This window comes from Dama dama, chromosome 13, assembly GCF_033118175.1.
Source record: "Dama dama isolate Ldn47 chromosome 13, ASM3311817v1, whole genome shotgun sequence".
NCBI classification, from domain to species: Eukaryota; Metazoa; Chordata; class Mammalia; order Artiodactyla; family Cervidae; genus Dama; species Dama dama.
Window position 1 is genome coordinate 62,098,250 of NC_083693.1, and position 20,831 is coordinate 62,119,080.

At 38.1% G+C, this 20,831-nt stretch overlaps 2 protein-coding genes across 4 annotated transcripts in view; one reads left to right on the forward strand and one right to left on the reverse strand.

Moving 5' to 3' along the window:
- KLHL28 (kelch like family member 28) overlaps positions 1–5,795 on the reverse strand; it is a 31,395-nt gene extending 25,600 nt beyond the window's left edge. The window contains exons 1-2 of one of the 2 annotated variants that reach the window (XM_061159218.1): positions 5,680–5,769; positions 10–92 (exon numbers count right to left, since the gene is read on the reverse strand). The gene's annotated coding sequence lies outside the window, so the exon portion shown is untranslated. Of the gene's footprint in view, positions 1–9; positions 93–5,679 lie in introns of both variants that reach the window. The other variant, XM_061159216.1, reaches the window with a different exon arrangement.
- A 246-nt stretch (positions 5,796–6,041) lies between these two features.
- TOGARAM1 (TOG array regulator of axonemal microtubules 1) overlaps positions 6,042–20,831 on the forward strand; it is a 75,924-nt gene continuing 61,134 nt past the window's right edge. For both annotated transcript variants that reach the window (XM_061159219.1, XM_061159220.1), the window contains exons 1-2: positions 6,042–8,297; positions 19,949–20,105. In XM_061159219.1, coding sequence (XP_061015202.1) covers positions 6,252–8,297; positions 19,949–20,105 — 2,203 coding nt within the window. In that variant the 5' untranslated portion in view covers positions 6,042–6,251. The remainder of the gene's footprint in view (positions 8,298–19,948; positions 20,106–20,831) is intronic.

Genomic DNA, 20,831 nt, shown 5'->3' on the forward strand with positions numbered 1-20,831 from the left:
TGCACTCACCTCATGTGCTAGCAAAGTAATGCTCAAAATTCTCCAAGGTAGGCTTCAACAGTACATGAACTGAGAACTTCCAGATGCTCAAGCTGGATTTAGAAAAGGCAGAAGAACCAGAGATCAAATTGCCAACATATGGTGGATCATAGAAAAAGCAAGGGAATTCCAAAAGAACATCTAACTCTGCTTCATTGTCTATGCTAAAGCCTTTGACTGTGTGGATCACAACAAACTGGAAAATTCTTAAAGAGATGGGAATATCAGACCACCTTACCTGCCTCCTGAGAAATCTGTATGCAGGTCAAGAAGCAACAGTTAGATCCGGACATGGAACAATGGACTGGTTCCAAAGTGGGAAAGGATTATGTCAAGGCTGTAGACTGTCACCCTGCTTATTTAACTTATATGCAGAGTTCATTATGTGAAATGCCAGGGTGGATTAAGCACAAGTTGCAATCAAGATTGCCGGGAGAAATATCAATAACCTCAGATATGCAGATGACACCATCCTTATGGCAGAAAGCGAAGAGGAACTGAAGAGACTCTTGATGAAAGTGAAAGACAGTGAAAAAGCTGGCTTAAAACTCAACATTCAAAAAACAAGATCATGGTATCCAGTCCCAGAACTTCATGGCAAATAGAAGGGGACACAATGGAAACAGTAAGAGACTTTATTTTTTGGGGCTCCAAAATCACTGCAGATGGTGACTGCAGCCATGAAATTAAAAGATGCTTGCTCTTTGGAAGAAAAGCTATGACCAACCTAGACAGCATATTAAAAAGCAGAGACATTACTTTGCTAACAAAGGTCCATATAGTCAAAGCTATGGTTTTTCCAGTAGTCAAGTATGGATTCGAGAATTGGACAATAAAGAAAGATGAGTGCTGAAGAATTGATGCTTTGGAACTGTGGTGTTGGAGAAGACTCCTGAGAGTCCCTTGGACTGCAAGGAGATCCTACCAGTCCATCCTAAAGGAAATCAATCCTGAATATTCATTGGAAGGACTGATGCTGAAGCTGAAACTCCAATACTCTAGCCACCTGATGCAAAGAACTGACTCATTTGAAAAGACCCTGATACTGGGAAAGACTGAAGGCAGGAGAAGGGGACAGAGGATGAGATGGTTGGATGGCATCACTGACTTGATGCACATGAGTTTGAGCAAGCTCCAGGAGTTTGTGATGGACAGGGAAGCCTGGCATGCTACAGTCCAGAGGGCTGCTAAGAGTCGGACATGACTGAGCAACTGAACTTCCTATATTAACTGTACAAGTGGGTTACCAAACAGATGAGGGTAAGTTTTTCTTTATAAAAAGTACCCCAATTTTTAGAGAAGGAATGACAGAATATCACCATTTCTCAATCTTAACGAAGTAACAGAGGCAGGCATTGGTTATGAAGGGCTGCTAACATCCCAAAAACAGAGACCACCAGACAACAGGGCCTTCTGATAGAAGATCATAATACCACCCATAACCCACCACACACACGCCAAAATCAAACCAAGTCAGTAGACTTGGTCCAAGTATTAATTTATAAGAAATAAAGAGAAAAGAAAAGCATTTTAAACCATAACAGAAAGATGCAATCAGCAAATGTTAGATAAAATTAGATTCAAACTTTCCATAGTCTACAGCAACTTCACAATTTTATATTCTGAAACCAAGCTAATAAAGGTCAAGTTGTAAGTTATTATACTTAAATTGACACCTAAGCTACAAAACAGTGGGGCTGAAATCAGTTGGGAGGCAATTATCTGCTACAATAAGAGCAAATAAATGGTGAGGAGAAACAAGAATTGTTTAAATTTCTTTTCCACATTTCAATTCTCACAGAATTCAACTAATTATGGCATATAATTTTTTAAATTTATTTATTTTTTAATTGAAGGATAATTGCTTCCCAGAATTTTGTTGTTTTCTGTCAAACCTCAAGAGGCATATAATTTTAACAATGAACCTATGGAACAAGGCGGCATATTTTCCTTTTATCCGAGACTGACTTTCATTATATCTGGAGAAACAAAAGTAAAATTAGAAGCCTGTTATGCAAATCACTGGACACAGATTCCAAAATAATACAGAAGAAAGCAAGTCCCCAAAGCCATTACCACATCCAGTAAAAGCTCGAATTAACCCATCTACTGAAAAACTGGTTAGAAAAAATGTTAAATTCTGTTAATTTATAAAGATTAGTGCTTAAAATGCAACCCGTTTTGTTTTTTTTTTCCATTTGTTTTTATTAGTTGGAGGCTAATTACTTTACAATATTGTAGTGGTTTTTGCCATAGATTGACATGAATCAGCCATGGATTTACATGTGTTCCCCATCCCAATCCGCGCCACCCCCCCCCCTTCATCCCATCCCTCTGGGTCTTCCCAGTGCACCAGCCCCGAGCACTTGTCTCATGCACCCAGCCTGGGCTGGTGATCTGTTTCACCCTTGATAGTTTTTATTGTTTAAAAGTACAGTTTTTGACTTGAACAATGGATGTGGGACATAAATCTAAGTAAATGAAATATAACACTGATACCACAGTAAGAAAATCTGTCTAATTCTATATGGATAAAAATAAGCTCATAATTTCTTAACCTTATTAAAGTTTTGACTCAAGCAAGAAACCAAAAAGGCTCAGAACAGAAACTCAAAGAGGAAAATTAAAATACATACAATCAAATAATACACAGTAACAGATATGAATGATTAATGATGGAAAAACCTAATTTTATCCTAGTTTCAACATCCTCCTCCCTCAAAACTTTTCCAAAGCTCTAAGCAAATAGCTAAAATGACTAATTTCAGTAATTACTTTCCAATGGAAACACCCACTAAATGTGCCATAGTACAAATGTAGATGATGTAACCTCAGAAAACTGTTGTGAGGATTAAATGAGTTAATATTCATTAAGTACTCAGCAGAGTGTATGGCACATAGCAAACACTCAATAAATAACAGTATAATTATAATTACTTGTTAATGTTAAGAGCACCTTTTATTTGCATAGCATTTCTTCACAATAACTTCTTTAACTATACAAAATTCTCAACAGTTTACAGAATGCACTTATTTCCAGTATCCCTCGATGTCTGTAAATTTGAGTAAGAATAAGGAAAAAACTACAGTGGCTAATTCAATCAATTAATATTTTATTCTGACTGTGGAAATAAGGGATGTTTTTAGGGCAACTGTGTTTATCTTAACTTCAGTTCAAAAAATTAAGGTCTGTATCACACATTCTTAGAACCCATTAATTTAACTAAACTTTCTTGAAATTATCTTAATTTTTAAAAAAGCCTGAATTTGCTATTTGCAATGTATTCTTAATTACTCCCTTTCAACTTTCAGACGTGTACTATTAATACACCCAATAGTGTATTCCACTATTCTGAAATTTAAGAAAACTTTATCTCTATATACAGATAAATACAAAACACAAGTCAATACACAATGTCTAGAATTCCCTTGATCCCTAGAATTAAAGAATAAGATTTTTTTAAAAATTTGTTTCATGACAGAAATAAACAGAATACACATTAAATGGGTGAGATTTATTTTCCACAAAATAACCCTCAAAGATGGGCTTCCCTGGTGCCTCAGGGGGTAAAGAATCCGCTTGCAATTCAGAAGACCTGGGATGGATACTTGGGTAGGCAAGATCCTCTGGAGAAAGGAAAGTCTACCCACTCCAGTATTCTGGCCTGGAGAATTCCATGGACTGTATAGTCAGTGTATGGGGTCTCAAAGAGCCTGACCCAACCCAGGGACTTTCACTTTCAACCCTAAAAGATAATTAGTAAGATATGGGATGCTGGTAAGGTCCCGTTTCCTAAAAATCCATCATAGAGAATAATGCATCTTCCAAGTCTTCATCAAGGAAGTTAAAGGTAATAGATATAAAACAGATTGCAATCTATAACATAGTGATCTACAGGGCCCTAAGAAACAGGGGTTAAAATGAAAACTCATCTTGCTTTGTTTCAAGGAAAAGGATATAAGTAGTTGATTTAAGCATTTAAATCCCTTGAAAAGTATTCTTTATAGAGAGAACAGGTAATTCTTAAACTTCTACCATAATTTTAATGATGCTATATAATTCAGGACTTTCCAAATTCATTTTTTGTTCCATGATTACCACACAACTTCCCAAGTTCTTGGATACAGGAAAGAATGCACTGGATTTTCAACCTGAAAATTCTGATCACTGGACAGGGTTATCTTCTATTCCAACATAAACTGGCATTCTAATGTTACATTCTGTTGTGTGTATCATTCTTTTACTTTAGTCTGAATTGAGTTCCTGAAGTCTTAACATATGAGTAAAAGTATGAATTTGAACTTCTTTCACTGGAAATGAGAAACTGACATTCTTTCTCATTGACAACTGTCAAAATCATGTCTTGGTTTTCACTCTTCTGCCGTTATCCTACCCACAAAATTTAAAAAAAAAAAAAGTTTTGGTCTACTGAAATCTAGTCAAACCAAATTAAGGGAGATTCATTAAACACTAAAATAATTAACTAAAATCAAGTAACATCCTAGAATTTAAACCAAAGCAGAAGGAGGATGTATGTTTACACAGGCTTCGTTTACATTTATTCTACTTCCAAAAGAAAAGGAAAAAAGAAACCTATAATAATCAAATTGTGCTTTAAGACACCATCCAGAAATGATTTTTCAACTTGCCTTACTTATCCAGCAAATTTTTTTATAAAATTGGTTTGGCATACTAAGACTTACAGAACTGGGTAGGAACACTTGCATTTTAAGTGCATAAACTGAAGACTTCAAATGATAACAATTTTCTCACTGGGTCATTCAAAAACAAGTGTATTATTCCTTCCCCAAAATATTCTCTTCCACACTTGAAAGAACTCTGCCTCACACTAGGCACTCAAGCTTTTCAATTGTTTCCGCCTACATTTAATTACAAAGAAGAAAGACTGCTTACCAAAATCACAGTTCGCCTAAAACAAAGAAATGTCTATCATCGGCTCTAAATCTATAGGGCGGAATTCTCTCAGGACGGTGAGGCAAAGAACTTCAACCGCAACTGAAATTGTCTTTGCAATCTCGGTTTCCAGGAGACTGAAAGGCTGCAGAGCTGCGAGAAGATCCTGCAGGGAGGTTGGGGTGGCAGAGGGAGCTAGCGGGGGAAAGGGGTGAATCCCACAGAGGAGCTGCATTAGACTTTGAGAACCTAAAAGGGACAGAAGTTTAGCTACAAGGAAAAATAGATTTATCTGCAGATCAAGTACGTTTTCAAAGAGAACTTAAAAGTGATGAGGATAAGGGAAAACGACAGAAAACCATCAACCCTTCACAACCCGAGGGTAAGAGAAGTAGGAAAGGGGGACTGGGGCTGGGGAGGGGGGAGGTAGGAGAGGAGAGTAAGGTCCCCAAACACCGGGATTTGAAAAAAAGTACGCGAGCTCTGCGCTTGGCCTTAGTCCGCATCTCTCGTATCGGTATGCGGACGGCAGGAAGAAAGGATCGCCCTTACTCAGGGCTGTAGACCACAACGCGTTTACTGCGATAACGAGCCCTGCACAAGAAGATGTCGCCTCTGTCCCTGCTTGCTCCCGTTCATTTCTTTACATCTTACTCTAACACCAGCAGCACTCCAGCAGAACTCTGTCAAAGCCTGCGCTGCAGAAGGACAGCAAAGGAAAATACCTGAGTCCCAGGAATCACGCCCGCAGCGACAGGAGGAGGAAGAGCGGTGGACAACTCGAGACCGGGCAAGATCCTTACTTGTCTCTAGTCAAACCCTAATTCTTACGGGTGGGGCGGGGAACTTCCGCCCTGAGCGAGGAGAGCGTCACTTCCGCTTAATGCTTTATCTGTTCCTCGCCTTCTCCATTCCAGATACGTTCCTTACGTTCGCAGTGTTCTCACTTCCTTTTCCAGAGCCCTTCCGCCTAGCCCGAATGTCTGACGTGGACTACATGACCCTGCATGCATCACGGCAGGTTGATTTCCGGGTCAAGAGGTCCGCGCTGGGTACATCACCATGGAAGCGCTAGGTTTGGTCACGTGGTGCCCCTGGTTACGCCCGGTGGCAGCTGTGGGGTCTGGGGCTCAGGCGGGGGCCATTTTGCCGAAGGCAGCCTCCGGGAGTCAGGGGCTCAAGTTGTTCATTTTCCTCCTCTGCAGGTTGAGGCTTGGAGAGGAACAGGAAGGCTGGGCTCCATCGAGCCCTTCGGAGACGATGGTTTGCTCTAGTCTCCGCCACTTGACGACCCTCCATGGCGGCTGCGCCCTCAGCCCTGCTCCCGCTGCCGCCTCTTCCATCCTTCTGTGCCTATCGCCTCCAGAGTCGCAGTCGTCCTTCCGCCCCAGAGACTGATGATAGTCGAGGTGGGGGCGCCATGAGAGGCGAGAAAAACTATTGCTGCCGTGGAGCTGCCGGAGACCACGGTTCCTGCCCCCCGACACCCTCGCCTCTGGCCTCGACCCTCTTGATGCCCGCGGAGGCAATCTCAAGTAGTTGGTCTGGGCCTGGAGGTGGTTTGTCGGGGGGAGATGAAGAGGAGACTCGGCTCCTTCAACAACTGCGGACCGCGCCCGATCCTTCGGAGGCCTTCCAGGCTTTACAGGCTGCTTTGCCGCGGCGGGGCGGTCGACTTGGCTTCCCCCGACGAAAGGAAGCGATGTATCGGGCCCTGGGCCGAGTGCTTGTGGAAGGAGGTAGTGATGAGAAACGACTCTGCTTGCAGTTCCTCTCGGACGTTCTCCGGGGTCAGGGAGAGTTAGGCCAGCTGGAAGAGGCCTTTAGCTTAGCTCTTCTGCCTCAGCTTGTCGTCTCGCTACGAGAAGAGAATCCAGCCCTGCGAAAGGATGCGCTGCAGATCCTACACATCTGTTTGAAGCGTAGTTCTGGACAGGTGCTGAGGACGCTTATACAACAAGGACTGGAAAGTACCGACGCCCGGCTTAGAGCCTCCACAGCACTACTGTTCCCTATATTGCTTACCCCTGAGGATTTGTTGCTCGACCTAGATCTTACCGAAGTGATAATATCCTTAGCCCGAAAGCTTGGCGGTCAGGAGATAGAAGAAGAATCTGAGACAGCTTTCTCTGCACTTCAACAAATAGGGGAGCGTCTTGGCCAAGAGAGATTTCAATCCTATATCTCTCGCCTGCCTTCTGCCCTGAGGAGACACTACAATCGCCGCCTGGAGTCCCAGTTTGGGAGTCAGGTTCCTTATTATTTGGAACTTGAAACATCTGGATTTCCTGAAGATCCCCTTCCCTGTGCAGTGAGTCTTTCTAACAGCAATCTTAAATTTGGGATTATTCCTCAGGAGCTGCATTCAAGGTTGTTAGATCAGGAAGACTATAAGAACCGGACTCAGGCTGTTGAGGAACTAAAACAGGTGATAGGACGCTTTAACCCAAGTTCCACCTCTCATCCTAGCCTTGTGAGTTTCATTAGTTTGCTGTATAATTTGTTAGACGATTCTAACTTCAAAGTGGTCCACGGCACACTTCAAGTCCTGCATTTACTGGTTATTCGCCTTGGAGAGCAGGTACAACAGTTCTTGGGACCTGTTATAGCAGCTTCTGTCAAAGTGCTGGCAGACAACAAGTTGGTGATCAAACAAGAGTACATGAAAATCTTCCTCAAGCTCATGAAGGAAGTAGGTCCTCAACAGGTGCTTTGCTTGCTCCTGGAACATCTCAAACATAAGCATTCCAGAGTGAGAGAGGAGGTGGTGAATATTTGCATCTGCTCCCTCCTGACTTATCCCAGTGAGGATTTTGACTTATCCAAACTGTCTTTTGATCTTGCCCCAGCTCTTGTAGATAGCAAACGCAGGGTACGCCAGGCAGCTCTTGAAGCTTTTGCTGTGTTGGCATCGTCAATGGGCTCAGGTAAAACCAGCACCCTTTTCAAAGCTGTGGATACTGTGGAGCTGCAGGATAATGGAGATGGAGTGATGAATGCTGTGCAGGCCAGGTTGGCTAGGAAAACCCTCCCAAAGTTAACAGAACAGGGATTTGTGGAATATGCGGTACTCATGCCATCATCTGCCCAGGGTAGATCGAGCCATTTGGCACATGGAGCAGATGCAGACTGGCTTTTGGCCGGTAACAGGACTCAGAGTGCACACTGTCACTGCGGTGACCACGCAAGGGATAGCATGCAAATGTATGGACCTTATAGTCCGACTGTCTGTACTCGAAGGGTACTGAGTGCAGGAAAAGGAAAAAATAAATTACCATGGGAAAATGAGCAGCCTGGAGTCACAGGAGAAAACCAGACTTCCAGTTCCAAGGACATAGAACAGGTATGCATCTTCTCTAATTTCCTTGAGTTGAAACTATGAAAGAATTTAAAATAGAAATATGCCTGTAATGACTGAGGGGTGAGGCTCCTTGAGGGTTGTCATGCTTTTGTTTTTACATCAGTTTGCTGATGTATCAATTATAATGGGGCAGAACACACAGGAACCTTCAGTAGGCTTCCTGCTTGATGGATTTGATTAAATTTGAGGCACAATTTGGTATAGACAATACCTGGATTTCAGTTTTGATCTGTCACTTTGGCATATCTGTTATCTCATTCATGCAACAAACACTGAATACCTAGTAGGTACCAGAAAAAGAACCACGTTCTAGGAATGAAGATCAAACGGGTTTTGCAGAATTTAGTTAAGGGAAGGGACCTATAAATGGGCAGCTACAAATTGGTTAAGTGCTAAAATAGAAATTTCGAGTCCTATGGAAATGCTGAAAGTAGAAAAAATAATTACACTGGTGGGGGAAAAACCTTCCAAGATCAGACATCTGAACTAAGGGATCCCCCCCACCAAAGTCTTTATTTTGAAAATTCCAAGTCTATAGTTTACTTAAAAGAATAGTACAGTGAATATTGGGGCTTCCCAGGTGGCTCAGTGGTAAAAAATCTGTCTGCCACTGCAGGAGACATGGGTTCTATTCCTGGGTCGGGAAGATGCCCTGGAGGAGGAAATGGTAACCCACTCCAGTGTTCTTGCATGGAAAATCCATGGACAGAGGAGCCTAAGGGTCTCCATGGGGTTGCAACGAATTGGAGATGACTGAGCGCGCATGCGCGCACACATGCACACACAGTGAATATTCATATACTTCATCTGTACCAGTTGTCATGTTGCCATAGGTTCTTCGTATTTGCTGAACCATTTGAAAATAAGTGCAGGTATCTTGACATTTCATCCTAAATGTTTCCGTATATAACTCGTAAGAATGACATTCTCATTTATAACCATCATACCAGTATCACACCCCGGAATACCAGTAGTAATAGCCTCTATTAAATAATTTCTGCAATTGTCCCCAAAATGTGTTTTATACTATTTTGTCTTCCAGGATCCAGTCAATCAAGATTCACATGGTTAATATGTCTTTTATATAGAAGTACATGCCCATCTGTGTGTTTTTTCATGACATTGACCTATTTTTGAAGAATCTTAATCTGTCTTGCTGTTTCTTTATGTTACATTCAAGATAAACAGTTTTAGCAAAAATACAACCTTGTGAACTTCACATTGCCTCAGTTGGTTAAGGTGTAATAACCATACCACTCCATTGCAAAGGTTTATTTTCCTCTTTATAATTAGCATATGATCTGTAAGATACTTCTGTGACACTAGGAATACCTCAACAACCTTCCACCCCTGTTAACATCCACTAATGACCCTTACCTGTATCATTTATTACGTTGGGAACTACAAAAAAGGGTAACTTTTTTGAAAATTCTAACATTGCTTCTGTATTTGTTACCTGGCATTCTTTTTTATCCTATGTGTAATAATTAAATGCATGAGTATTCCTTTTGATGCTAAAATTGTCTCAAATTTGATTTGATGGGTGGCTGGCACCTGTGTCCTGTAACATGACTCTTAAGTCTTTGAACACTTTCTTAACTTAAACATAGTATGTTTAAGTTTAAGCCCAGGGTTACTTTGTATTTTTCTTGCTCCAGACCTGGAGCCAGTGTTTTTTCCAAGAGCCCAAGAAATGCTTTTTGAATTAGAAAGTGAAATTTTAAAACCAAAGTCAGGGTATAGATGTGCTCAGTGGTATTGCTTATCATTGTGGATTGACTCTTTCAGTGGATGGAACCTAGGAATACCTTTATTTTTTTTAAACAAATTCATATTGATACCTCCAATGCAAATCCAGCACTACGAGATTCTTTCTCATATTCCTTTAGTCCATGTTTGTATCTCCCTTCTCTCACAATTTAACCCTGGTCCCTAATTTCAGTTCAGTTCAGTCGCTCAGTCATGTCTGACTCTTTGGGACCCCATGCACTGCAGCATGCCAGGCCTCCCTGTCCATCACCAACTTCCAGAGTTTATTCAAACTCATGTCCATTGACTCGGTGATGCCACCCAACCATTTCATCTCTGTCGTCCCCTTCTCCTTCCGCCTTCAGTCTTTCCCAGCATTAGGGTCTTTTCCAGTGAGTCAGTTCTTCTCATCAGGTGGCCAAAGGATTGGAGTTACAGCTTCTGGTCTGTTAATATCAGTTACATTTATTTGTGTTCATACACAAAACATAATTACTACACCAGTAACACAACAGCTGACTACCTACTACAGCTCAGTATTTCTTTGCACTTGTTTGTTTCTATGCTTAGAATTATCCTACACTCATGTGGTCAAACTTTTCTTAATTTGTTTGTAGGTGATTCAAATGACATGATAAAAGATGAATAGTAATTTGCTAAATGTGGATGTGTCCTGATGAATTTCAGACTGAAGAAAATGTTCAGAGATACTAAATTATAAAAGGATTTGCCAAATTAGTAAGAAATGGTGTATTTCTGCATAGCTGAACCTGTTTGGTGGAAAGTAGCAGATGAAACTAGAAATGTAGGCAAGAGCCCAGTATGGAGATCATTTGTGTAAATGAGTTCGTGCCTTTTGCAGTATGGATGGAAGTGAACAGTGTTCCCGCTCATTCTTTTTAATTCTAAAGTTATTTTTAAAGTAATTTTCCTATTTACATAATTTAGTGGTATGGTTTTTCTCGTGTATTTTAAACCACCTGGGAATGAATGATTTTCTGTAAGCATTGATTTTAACACTGCTTGTTATTTGTCAAATCTAAAATGTTAATGTAGGAAGTTCTGTGGCAGTCCAGTGGTTAGAACTCGGCACTTCCACTGCCCTGGCTCAGGTTCAATCCCTGGTCAAGGAACTAAGATCCCACAAGCCGTGCAGCACAACCTAAAAAAAGAGAAATGCTAGTGTATTAAGATTCTGGTGCTGGCCAAAGTGCCAAGAATCTGAAAATAGTACATTTCTGAAATTCTAGTGTAGACATACATTGCTTTTGAAAGAAGTTTGTCCCTCAGTATCTTAGGGAGATTGGTGTCTGGGCCCTGGAGCATACCAAAATCTGTAGATGTTAAAGTCCCTTATATAAAATGCCATGTTTATAGATGCCTATAACCTCCTCCTGTATACCTTAAGTCATTTCAAGATTTCTTATAATATTTCATACAATGTAAATACTATGTAAATAGCTACATAAATACAGTGTAAATGCTATGTATTACCAAAGAATGGAAAATTGAAGTTTTGCATTTGGGAACTTTCTAGAATTTTTTTTTATTTTAATATTTTCAATCCGCGGTTGAATCTGTGGGTGCAGAACCCATCGATTTGGAGGATTGACTGTACTTTCTTGCTCAGAAATGGTCTGTGGAAGAATTATTGATTACATTGGAAATTATCATAATGGATGACAGGGATTAAATACTTAAATATTTTTATGTATGAAGTTTTTAAAAGTACATGTATATTTTTAAAAAAATAGGGCAATACTATATTTTAGCAGGTTTAGGTTCACAACAAGATTGAAAGTACAGAGGGTTTCCTTAAAGCCCCTTTCTACACCCACCCATGTAACTTCCTTCACTAACACCATCTCTCCCCAAGTGGTGCATTTGTTAACAACTGATGAACCTCCATTGACATTAGTGTTTATTTTTGGTATTTGTACATTCTGTGGGTTCGGACAAATATATCCATGACCCATATCCATCATTGTAGTATCACACAAAATAATTTCACTGTCCTAAAAGTTCTCTGTGCTCCTTCTATTCATCCCTCCCTCCCTCCCTAACTCCTCGCAAACACTGGTCTTTTACTGTCTGCATAGTTTTGCTTTTTCCAAAATGGCGTGACCCCTGTTCTAATTTGTCCTGACTCGCCCAGGCTCAATTGTAACATTTGCAGTCTATTGTTAAAATGTTATTTCTGTCTTGTCCACATAGAGCAAGTTAGTGACATAAGATGCTTCAATAAAAACTCACGAATGTTTCAGTTACATACTCCTATAGCTCATTTTGAAGATAAATAGATTAGTTTCCTTAGAGGGATTATTTTGTATTACAGTGGTAAGAAAAAGGAAAGGTTAAAGAGGAAGGCCCTTTCTAGACTGGAGACCCTTGAATGCTAGATTAAAGAGTTTAGTCTATTATTTTGACAGTGATTTGAGACTACAGGGGTTGTTTGGTTTTGGTTTTTTCCTTCTCTTCTTTTTTTAAAGCAGTATTTTAGGAAAGCTAATCACAACAGCAGCAATGTCTAAGTTGTGTGAGTTTTTCTTTCTTTCTTTTTTGAGAAGGTGGAGACTGGAGACTTGGAAGATCAGTTAGTACATTTATTGGACTACTTTACATGTGCATTGTTGAGTTTCATTAGAATTAGCAGGATGTCACGTAAGAGGTATTTCAAAGGATTTAGTGGCCAAAGTGTTGGAGGAAAGGAAGATAAAGAGAAAGAGGGATAACTCAGATTTGAATGAAGTGACAGTCTACGGCCATACCACCCTGAACGTGCCGATCTCGTCTGAATGAAGTGACAAAAATGCATAATAAATCCACGAATAAGAAAGACTCAACAAGGGAAGTTAATTTGGGGGGAAAATGAGTTTTAGATAGTGGAAGAACACTTAGTTGAATTTGTTGAAGACCACTATTCAAGAGACAAAGAAAGAACTAGGATGTAGAACTTGGAAGTCACATACTGAGAAGTAATTTGTTGAAACTGTGAGATTTGAGGAGTTCTCAGAACAAGAGCATAGTGCTTAAGACTCAGTCTCCGCATACAGCCCCATTTAGGGAAAAGCAGTAGGAGACAGAACCAAACAAGGTAAAGAGAAAGAGTGCCTAAGAGTTGGAAGAGAATCAAGGAAGAACAGAGGTTTTAGAAGTGAAGTAAAAAGAGAGTTTCAGGAAGCACATCATTGCTGTTAAAGGCAGGAGAGATTTTTGAGGAGAATGAAATCTGAAAAGGCATGATTTATTCTTATATATCAGCTTGCTACTTGTAAAATAATTTTAGAAGATACTTTTCTCATAATTTTATCTTTCTTAATTTCCTCCCAATAATTCATCTGATTATTAAAAGTTGTATGTGCTTGTTATAGAAAATTTGGAAACTATAGAAAGGCAGAAAGACGAAACTTAGGATTTTCAGCAGTCTCACTACTGAGAAAAGCATTCAGTGAACATTTTGTTGCCTCGTCTTCAAGTGTCATTTCAATTTGTATATACTAATATACAGATTCTTGTGGTATTCTAGCTTTGAATCTCTTTCTGTGCTTTTAGGACTATTTTAATGGGTTAGTGGGGTCCAATAATCAGCCATCACTACCTGGCCACCATATTAGCTTTATTTTTCTTAACAGATTTCTCTACAATGAGTTAAGAGTCATGGTAACCTAGACTGAAAAGTAAGGAGCATACTTGCTTCACTTGTATGTAGTTATTAGGTTCTATAGCTTTTTAAAGGTATAAAACATGGTTACTGAAAAGTCAGTGAGACATGGAAAAAAGTGGTTTTAGAGACTAAATTTATAAGTTTAAGAGATGAACTGATAAGAAAATACTTATTAATATAAGCAGTAAACATTTATTAAGCATCTTTTTGGCCATCCACTAAGTGTGAAGCCAAGTTCAAGCTTATAGATTACTCTTAAAAGCACTGCCTAGCATTTTTTTCTTCTTTTGGTATTTAGCCCATGTGAACCATGTCTTCTTTCTCTTAAGTGATGGTAAGCACTGTGTTGATAATGACAGTTGTTGTTTGTTTATATAACAGTACTAACAGTGCTGTGTCTACAATCAGTAGCCACAAATATCTAAGTGAGAAAATAGAATCTCAGGGTTTGAGGGTAAAAGACAAGACCAAGCAAGATGTAGTAGGATGTAGCAGGATGAGTTATCACTGTGTTTTATTTTTAAACAGGAACCACGTCATTTAAAAGTAGCAAAGAGCCACTGGTGACTTCACCATGCCTACTCTGTACTGTGGTAGATCTTAGATTTCCAAGGAATATATGATTTGATCTCTCTAATCATAGTTGAGAATCAAATTGAGAGGGAAAGGCAAGGAATTAATGTCATTATATACTGAATGAATCAGGAACATGGTTATAAAAAAAAAAAAGAACATGGTTATATAGAGAGGTTAGCTTTGGAACAGAGGCAGAAGTCTTTTTTCTTCTGGACCTGGAGGAAAAAATAAAAGGAAGATAACTTAGGATTCAGAAAAACTTTGAGTCAGCAGGTTTTTTTTTTTAACCAAAAGAATGGAGCTCTGGACATTGAAGACAATGAGCTCTGGAATAGTGCTTATCAAATTTTAACGTCAATAAATATTCCCTTAGGATCTGGTTAAAGTACAGATTCTGGTTCAGTTTGTCTGGAGAGGGATTCTGAGACTACACGTCTGCTAAGCTTCTAGTTGTTGCTCATGCTGCTGATTGGTGAGTCACATTTTAAGGGCAAGGCTCAAATATTAGGCTTCCATAATCTTGTAAATGAAGAGCCAAGCTGAGAATGGAAAATAGAGAATCAGACATTTGAAGAATGTGGGAAAGATTTAGAATACTTAATGTGACAAATTTAAAGGTAATAGAAAATCCCAAATCAGCAAGTTGCAGTAATGTGTTTGGTGTGAACTTAATCCTAAAAATTGAAATTTCCTTGGATAGTACATTGTTTCCAGCAAGTAGTTTGTTTTTGTTTGTTTTTTATTGATTTTTTAATTGAAGGGAAATGGCTTTACAGAAGTTTGTTGTTTTCTGTCAAACCTCAGCATGAATCAGACATCGGTACATATATATTCCCTCCCTCTTGAACCTCCCTCCCTGTTCTTTTAGAAATATGATTGGAGTATCTAAAAGAGAAAAACCTTTAGTTTTAAAACATGTCAAAATCATGAACAATCCTGAAAATATATCTAATATCAGTGCAGATGTTAGATTGTTTCCAATAAGTAATCATTATTTTTCTTCTTAAAATTTTTTCAAGATGTCTGAAGTATTTGAAAAACTTTTTCTGTTTATTTATTTATGTTGTTGTTATTGATTGCACCACACGGCTTGCAAGATCTTAGTTCCCTGACCAGGGATTGAACCTTGGGCCAGGGCAGTGAAAGCACTGAGTCCCAACCACTGGGCTACCAGGGAATTCCTGAAAAGCTTATTTTAGTACTTGTCAAAATTAAGAGCAATCCAAAAGCATATCTATTCTCAGGTCTATTTAAAAATTTAAAAGTAATTTTAAAATAAGTTTTGAAAACTAAACCTTAAAAAGAATATTAAATAAGATAACATATACATTATATTGATTTTATGATCTAAAAAAACCATAGCAATTATCATGATAAATGGAGAAAACATACGCATTTCCTTGGGTACCTCCTTTTATTTCCCTGTAACTTTTTAACCTAAGGCAGTGTCAGTTGTATATATTAAATATAACCTCACCCAAAGATACCAACTTTTGTTTCCTCACAGACAAAAAATCAAAATTCATATAACCAAGAGCTGTCTTTTCATTCTTTTCGTGACTATATATGTCCTTTTTATAATGGTTTAAGTGACAGAAAAAAACATGTATTTGTCATCATCCAGAGGCTTTTGTATATCCTTTAACCTGTTTGTTGATGGTTATCCTACAATGTATAACAGACAAGGGTAAATTAAAAGCATATTTAACACAGAGAACTATATTTAATAACCTGTGATAAACCATAATGGAAAAGAATATGAAAAAGAATACATACATATAACCAAGTCACTTTGCCATACAGCAGAAATTAACACAATATTGTAAATCAACCATCACTTCAGTTCAGTTGCTCAGTTGTGTCTGACTCTTTGCGACCCCCTGGACTGCAGCACGCCAGGCATCCCCATCCATCACCAACTCCTGGAGCTTGTTCAGACTCCTGTCCATCAAGTCAGTGATGCCATCCAACCATCTCATTCTCTGTCATCCCCTTCTTCTCCTGCCTTCCGTCTTTCCCAGCATCAGGGTCTTTTCCAATGAGTCAGTTCTTCACATCAGGTAACCAGAGTATTGGAGTTTCAGCTTCAATATCAGTCCTTCCAATGAATATTCAGGACTGATTCCCTTTAGGATTGACTGGGTTGATCTCCTTGCAGTCCAAGGGACTCTCAAGAGTCTTCTCTAACACCACAGTTCAAAAGCATCAATTCTTCGGCATTCAGATTGCTTTATGGTCCAACTCTCACATCCATACATGACCACTGGAAAAACCATTTTGACTATACGAAACTATCAACTATATTTGATAGTTTAATTTTTTCATTCAATTTTATATTAGTCTAAAATCTTAAGAGTCTGGAAATTATAAATAATATATTAAGCATTATAAGATTTATGGCATTATAAAGTTGATCCCTGTTAATAAAGATATTATCTATTATGAAATTTAATTGAACATGTGATTTCTCAATTTTATATTTTGAAAAGGAGTAATGTTAAGGTATCCAACCAATGAAACCAATAGAGGAAATTTAAGTTAATTAGGTGTTTCCTGAGACGATAAGTTCAACTTTACACAAATAATTATACTATTATTTTTACATGGTGATAAAATATGGGCAAAAAAAATAGCTGCCTTCTAATGAGTCTGATTTGTCCAAAGAACCATCTTAAGTAGAATTTTTCTGTACAAGTACATGCCATATATTAAAAACTTTTAAGTTTATGAACATTTTTTTCCTTGTTCTTTAACCTAGTAACCAAGGTCGTTAATTAAATGCACAGTCTGTGTTTTCCCTTGAATGTGCAAAAGTAGGAGATAAAACTTGTTATATATGGTATCACAACTGTGCTTTCTTAAAGTTTACATAGAAAATGATTTGAAAAAGCATACAAATATGTTTCAGAAGGTGATTTTGGAGGTGATTGGAAGGTAATTGGAATAAACTTTTTTTAATGGCTATCATTAAGAGGCAAGGTTGAAGTCCAGGTAAAACCAGAAAGAACCAGTAGAAAATGAAGGTCCAAAAACTGGAGGCTGGAGATTAAGATAAATTTAGTATGAGCTCAATAAAGGCAGGAGTGTAGGTGGTTTCTGAGAGAGTTAGCTATTAAAAGGTGTTATCCTAATAATTTGCTACTATCTATACCAAGGTAGAATTGAAACTATTTTTGTGATGTCCTTAACACTCCTTGCCAAAAGCTGAACTAAGATGTGTTAGGTCAAAGAAATGTTTTTATGAAAAATATATTAGGAGTCAAGTCCAAGGGTTAAGAGTTACTAAATAGCGAGATTAAAATAGTAGATTAGACTATGTGAATTTCAAATCATTGTTAATATTAAATGTGAAACTCGTCTTTTATAACACTTTCATTTCCTACAAGGAATTAAATGAATTATATTTTAAGACATTAACTTCAAACACTGAAAACTCAGTTCTGTCCTTCTGAGTGTCATAAGATCCCTTAAACAGACTGCTTCATATTTTGTAAATTTAGCTCAGAACTTTTGCAAACTATATGTGTACTTTTCCCACTTATGCTAACTCATTCCTTTTCCCTTGTTTATTGTTTAGTCCCATCAAAGCTTATCCTGATGAAAATAATTTACCTACTTTTGAGAAAGAGCATAAAGGACCTCTCATGTTAATAATAATTGGTATGTCCTACAGTCTGCTTTCAAATATTTGCAGATTTTTCTACAGCAGAGTGTAATTCCTGACTGACTTCTCCAAAACTCTGGAAAATGCCACACACTGCTACCGCTACCCACTTTATGTCCACCCTCATTACCACTATCACTAGTTGTTGTATTCACTGTCATACATTCTAATGTTCTGTTCTCTAAGTAGAAATTAATTACTGGATGGGAGGGGAGTTAAGCAGAGAATGGATATATTATTTGTATGGCTGCATCCCTTTACTGTCTACCTGAAACTATCATAACCTTGTTAATTGACTATACTCCAATATAAAAAAGTTTTTTTAAAAAGAGATTAATTACAGAGTAAATCTAATGTAAATGCATTCTGTACTGGAGAATTATTTCTGTATTATTCATGATATTAACTGGGTTAGTATATTTTCTTTTAATGTATCTAATCAAAAGTTGACTGTAATTGGTTTCATTTTTATTCCATTGTGTCCTTTTCATGGGCTTCCCTGGTGACTCAGCTGGTAAAGAATCCGCTGCAATGCAGGAGACCTGAGTTCGATCCCTGGGTTGGGAGGCTCCCTTCTTTTCATTCTGACTACTATAAAATCAGTCATCATTGTTGTTTAGTCACTAAGTCATGTCTGACTCTTTGCAGCCCTGGCGGACTATAGCCCACCAGGCTTCTCTGTCCATGGGATTTCCCAAGCTGGGATACTGGAGTGGGTTACCATTTCCTTCTTCAGAGGATCTTCCCAAACTAGAGATTGAACCCATGTCTCCTACACTGCAGGTGCAGTCTTTACCACTGTGCTCGCAGGGAAGCCTATAATCAGTCTCAGAAATTATAATATTGGATTTTGAGAAAGTAAAGTCAGGCCTTTTTCAGCTGAAGCATTCATTACTTCTTACTAGTATTTGGGGGGTTAATTTTTGAACGAGTTAACAGTTTTCTCACAAAATTTGATGAGGAATAACAAGTTACTTGTTATCTATTTGATAATCTTAATCTTGTAATAGTCAAGTAGCTTAGAAGTTTTCAAATAGATGTATCTGTAATTTTATTGTATTTCATTGCTATTTGACACTTTACAAAGTTTGCTAAGGATACCTGAGAAGACTTACAGTTCACTGCATGTGTAGATTTGATTGTGTCTTTAAGCTCCAAATTATAAGGACAGTAAATAAAATTTCTTGTCTGTTCACTCAGTTTTTAAAATGTTCTGTAGCCATGATCAGTGTGAAATGATCCAGAACAGTCGAGGCCATTATTGGTGAAGGAGTCTTAACACTTGAATCATGCTTTTACATAGTTCTTTAACTATGATTAGGTTGAGTTTCAGAATTTTATTCTGGCACTCTTGTACCTTACAGATCAAACTGGGTATGTGGAAAAGGAGTTGGAAATTATAAAGTACTAAGCATATTTAAGTATTATGATTTTGGTTTTAACTAAAAGACCTCTCATAAAAATCTTCTAAGGGAACCATGATATAGATTACATTTACATTTGGGCTGCAGATTATGGATAGTAAATTTGCCTCAGTAAGAAGAGTAAAGTGGGATGCTTGCTGGTTCAGTGGCCTTCAACTAGCATTGATTGTCCACTGCTCAAAGATGGCATAGTGTGACAGGCCATGCTGCTGAATCAGAAATGTTCTTTCCTTTATTCAAGTCATCATTTCACTCTTTTTGTCATTTGCATTCTTTCCTTCCTAGCTACCAGTTGTGTACTCTAGGAAGGTAAGGTACAGAAAACGTTTGGGGTAAGATTTAAGAAAGGAAAAAAAAATTAGCATTTATATCATAGCATGAAAAAATACTGCTGGTGTACTATATGTGGATGTTTATTTGTATCATTGTATATTTGATACATTTATTAATTTTTTTCTTTTAATCTGAATTTCATAATTAGGTCTAAATTATTCCATCATATTCATTACCAAGAGGACTTAACTACATTTGCTAATTTGTTATTCTGTTTTTATAGTTTACAGCATATGATTTCATTCCATCTCCAAAATTAAAGCCGTCTCAAGGAATGCCAGTCAATGATGATTTATGTTTTAGCAGAAAAAGAGTGTCAAGATCCTTATTTCAGAATAGTCGGGAATTTAACCCAGATTCTCTTCCTATGTGTGCTGCTGGTAAGTGAAAGTTTCAGGTAATGAACATGTTGAACTAAGTTAAAGATTTCTCTAATCTTCATAGGTCATTCAGAACCTCTTAGAACTTATAATCTGGTAGACAGTTCAAATTCAGTAATATTTGTTAAAGACCTGATAAAAATGGACAGTTCGACCTAATTGTCTCATAAGATCCTGGGAGGGTTTCTCATTGAAACCCTTTGGGTATTAATGTAAGGCAATATTTGCTTCATCAACAACCCATGTTTACTGAGTATATCCTATGTACAGATATGTTTCTAAGTATGTGCAGATACTTTTCTAAATACTGGGTATATTTGCTGTTGTCCATGGACTGTAGCCCGCCAGGCTTCCCTGTCCATAGGATTTCCTAGGCAAGAATACTGGAATAGTTTGCCATTTCCTTCTCCAAGGGGTCTTCCCAACCCAGGGATTGAACTTGTGTCTCCTGCTTGGCAGGCAGATTTTTTTTACCAATGAACCACTATGGAATCTGGGGATATAGCAGTCAACAAAATAGGGAAAACTTTCTGCCTAATAGATCTTACATTCTAGTTGGGACAAAGCAAACATAAAATAAATGCAAAGCAGAATAAATTAGATGGTGATAAATGCTTTGAAAAAAAATAAGCAAAGAAGAGGAATATAGAGGAGGGCCTATTTTAAATAGTGTGATGAAAGAAGGCCATATTGAGAAGGGAATAATATTTGGAGCAAACCACATAG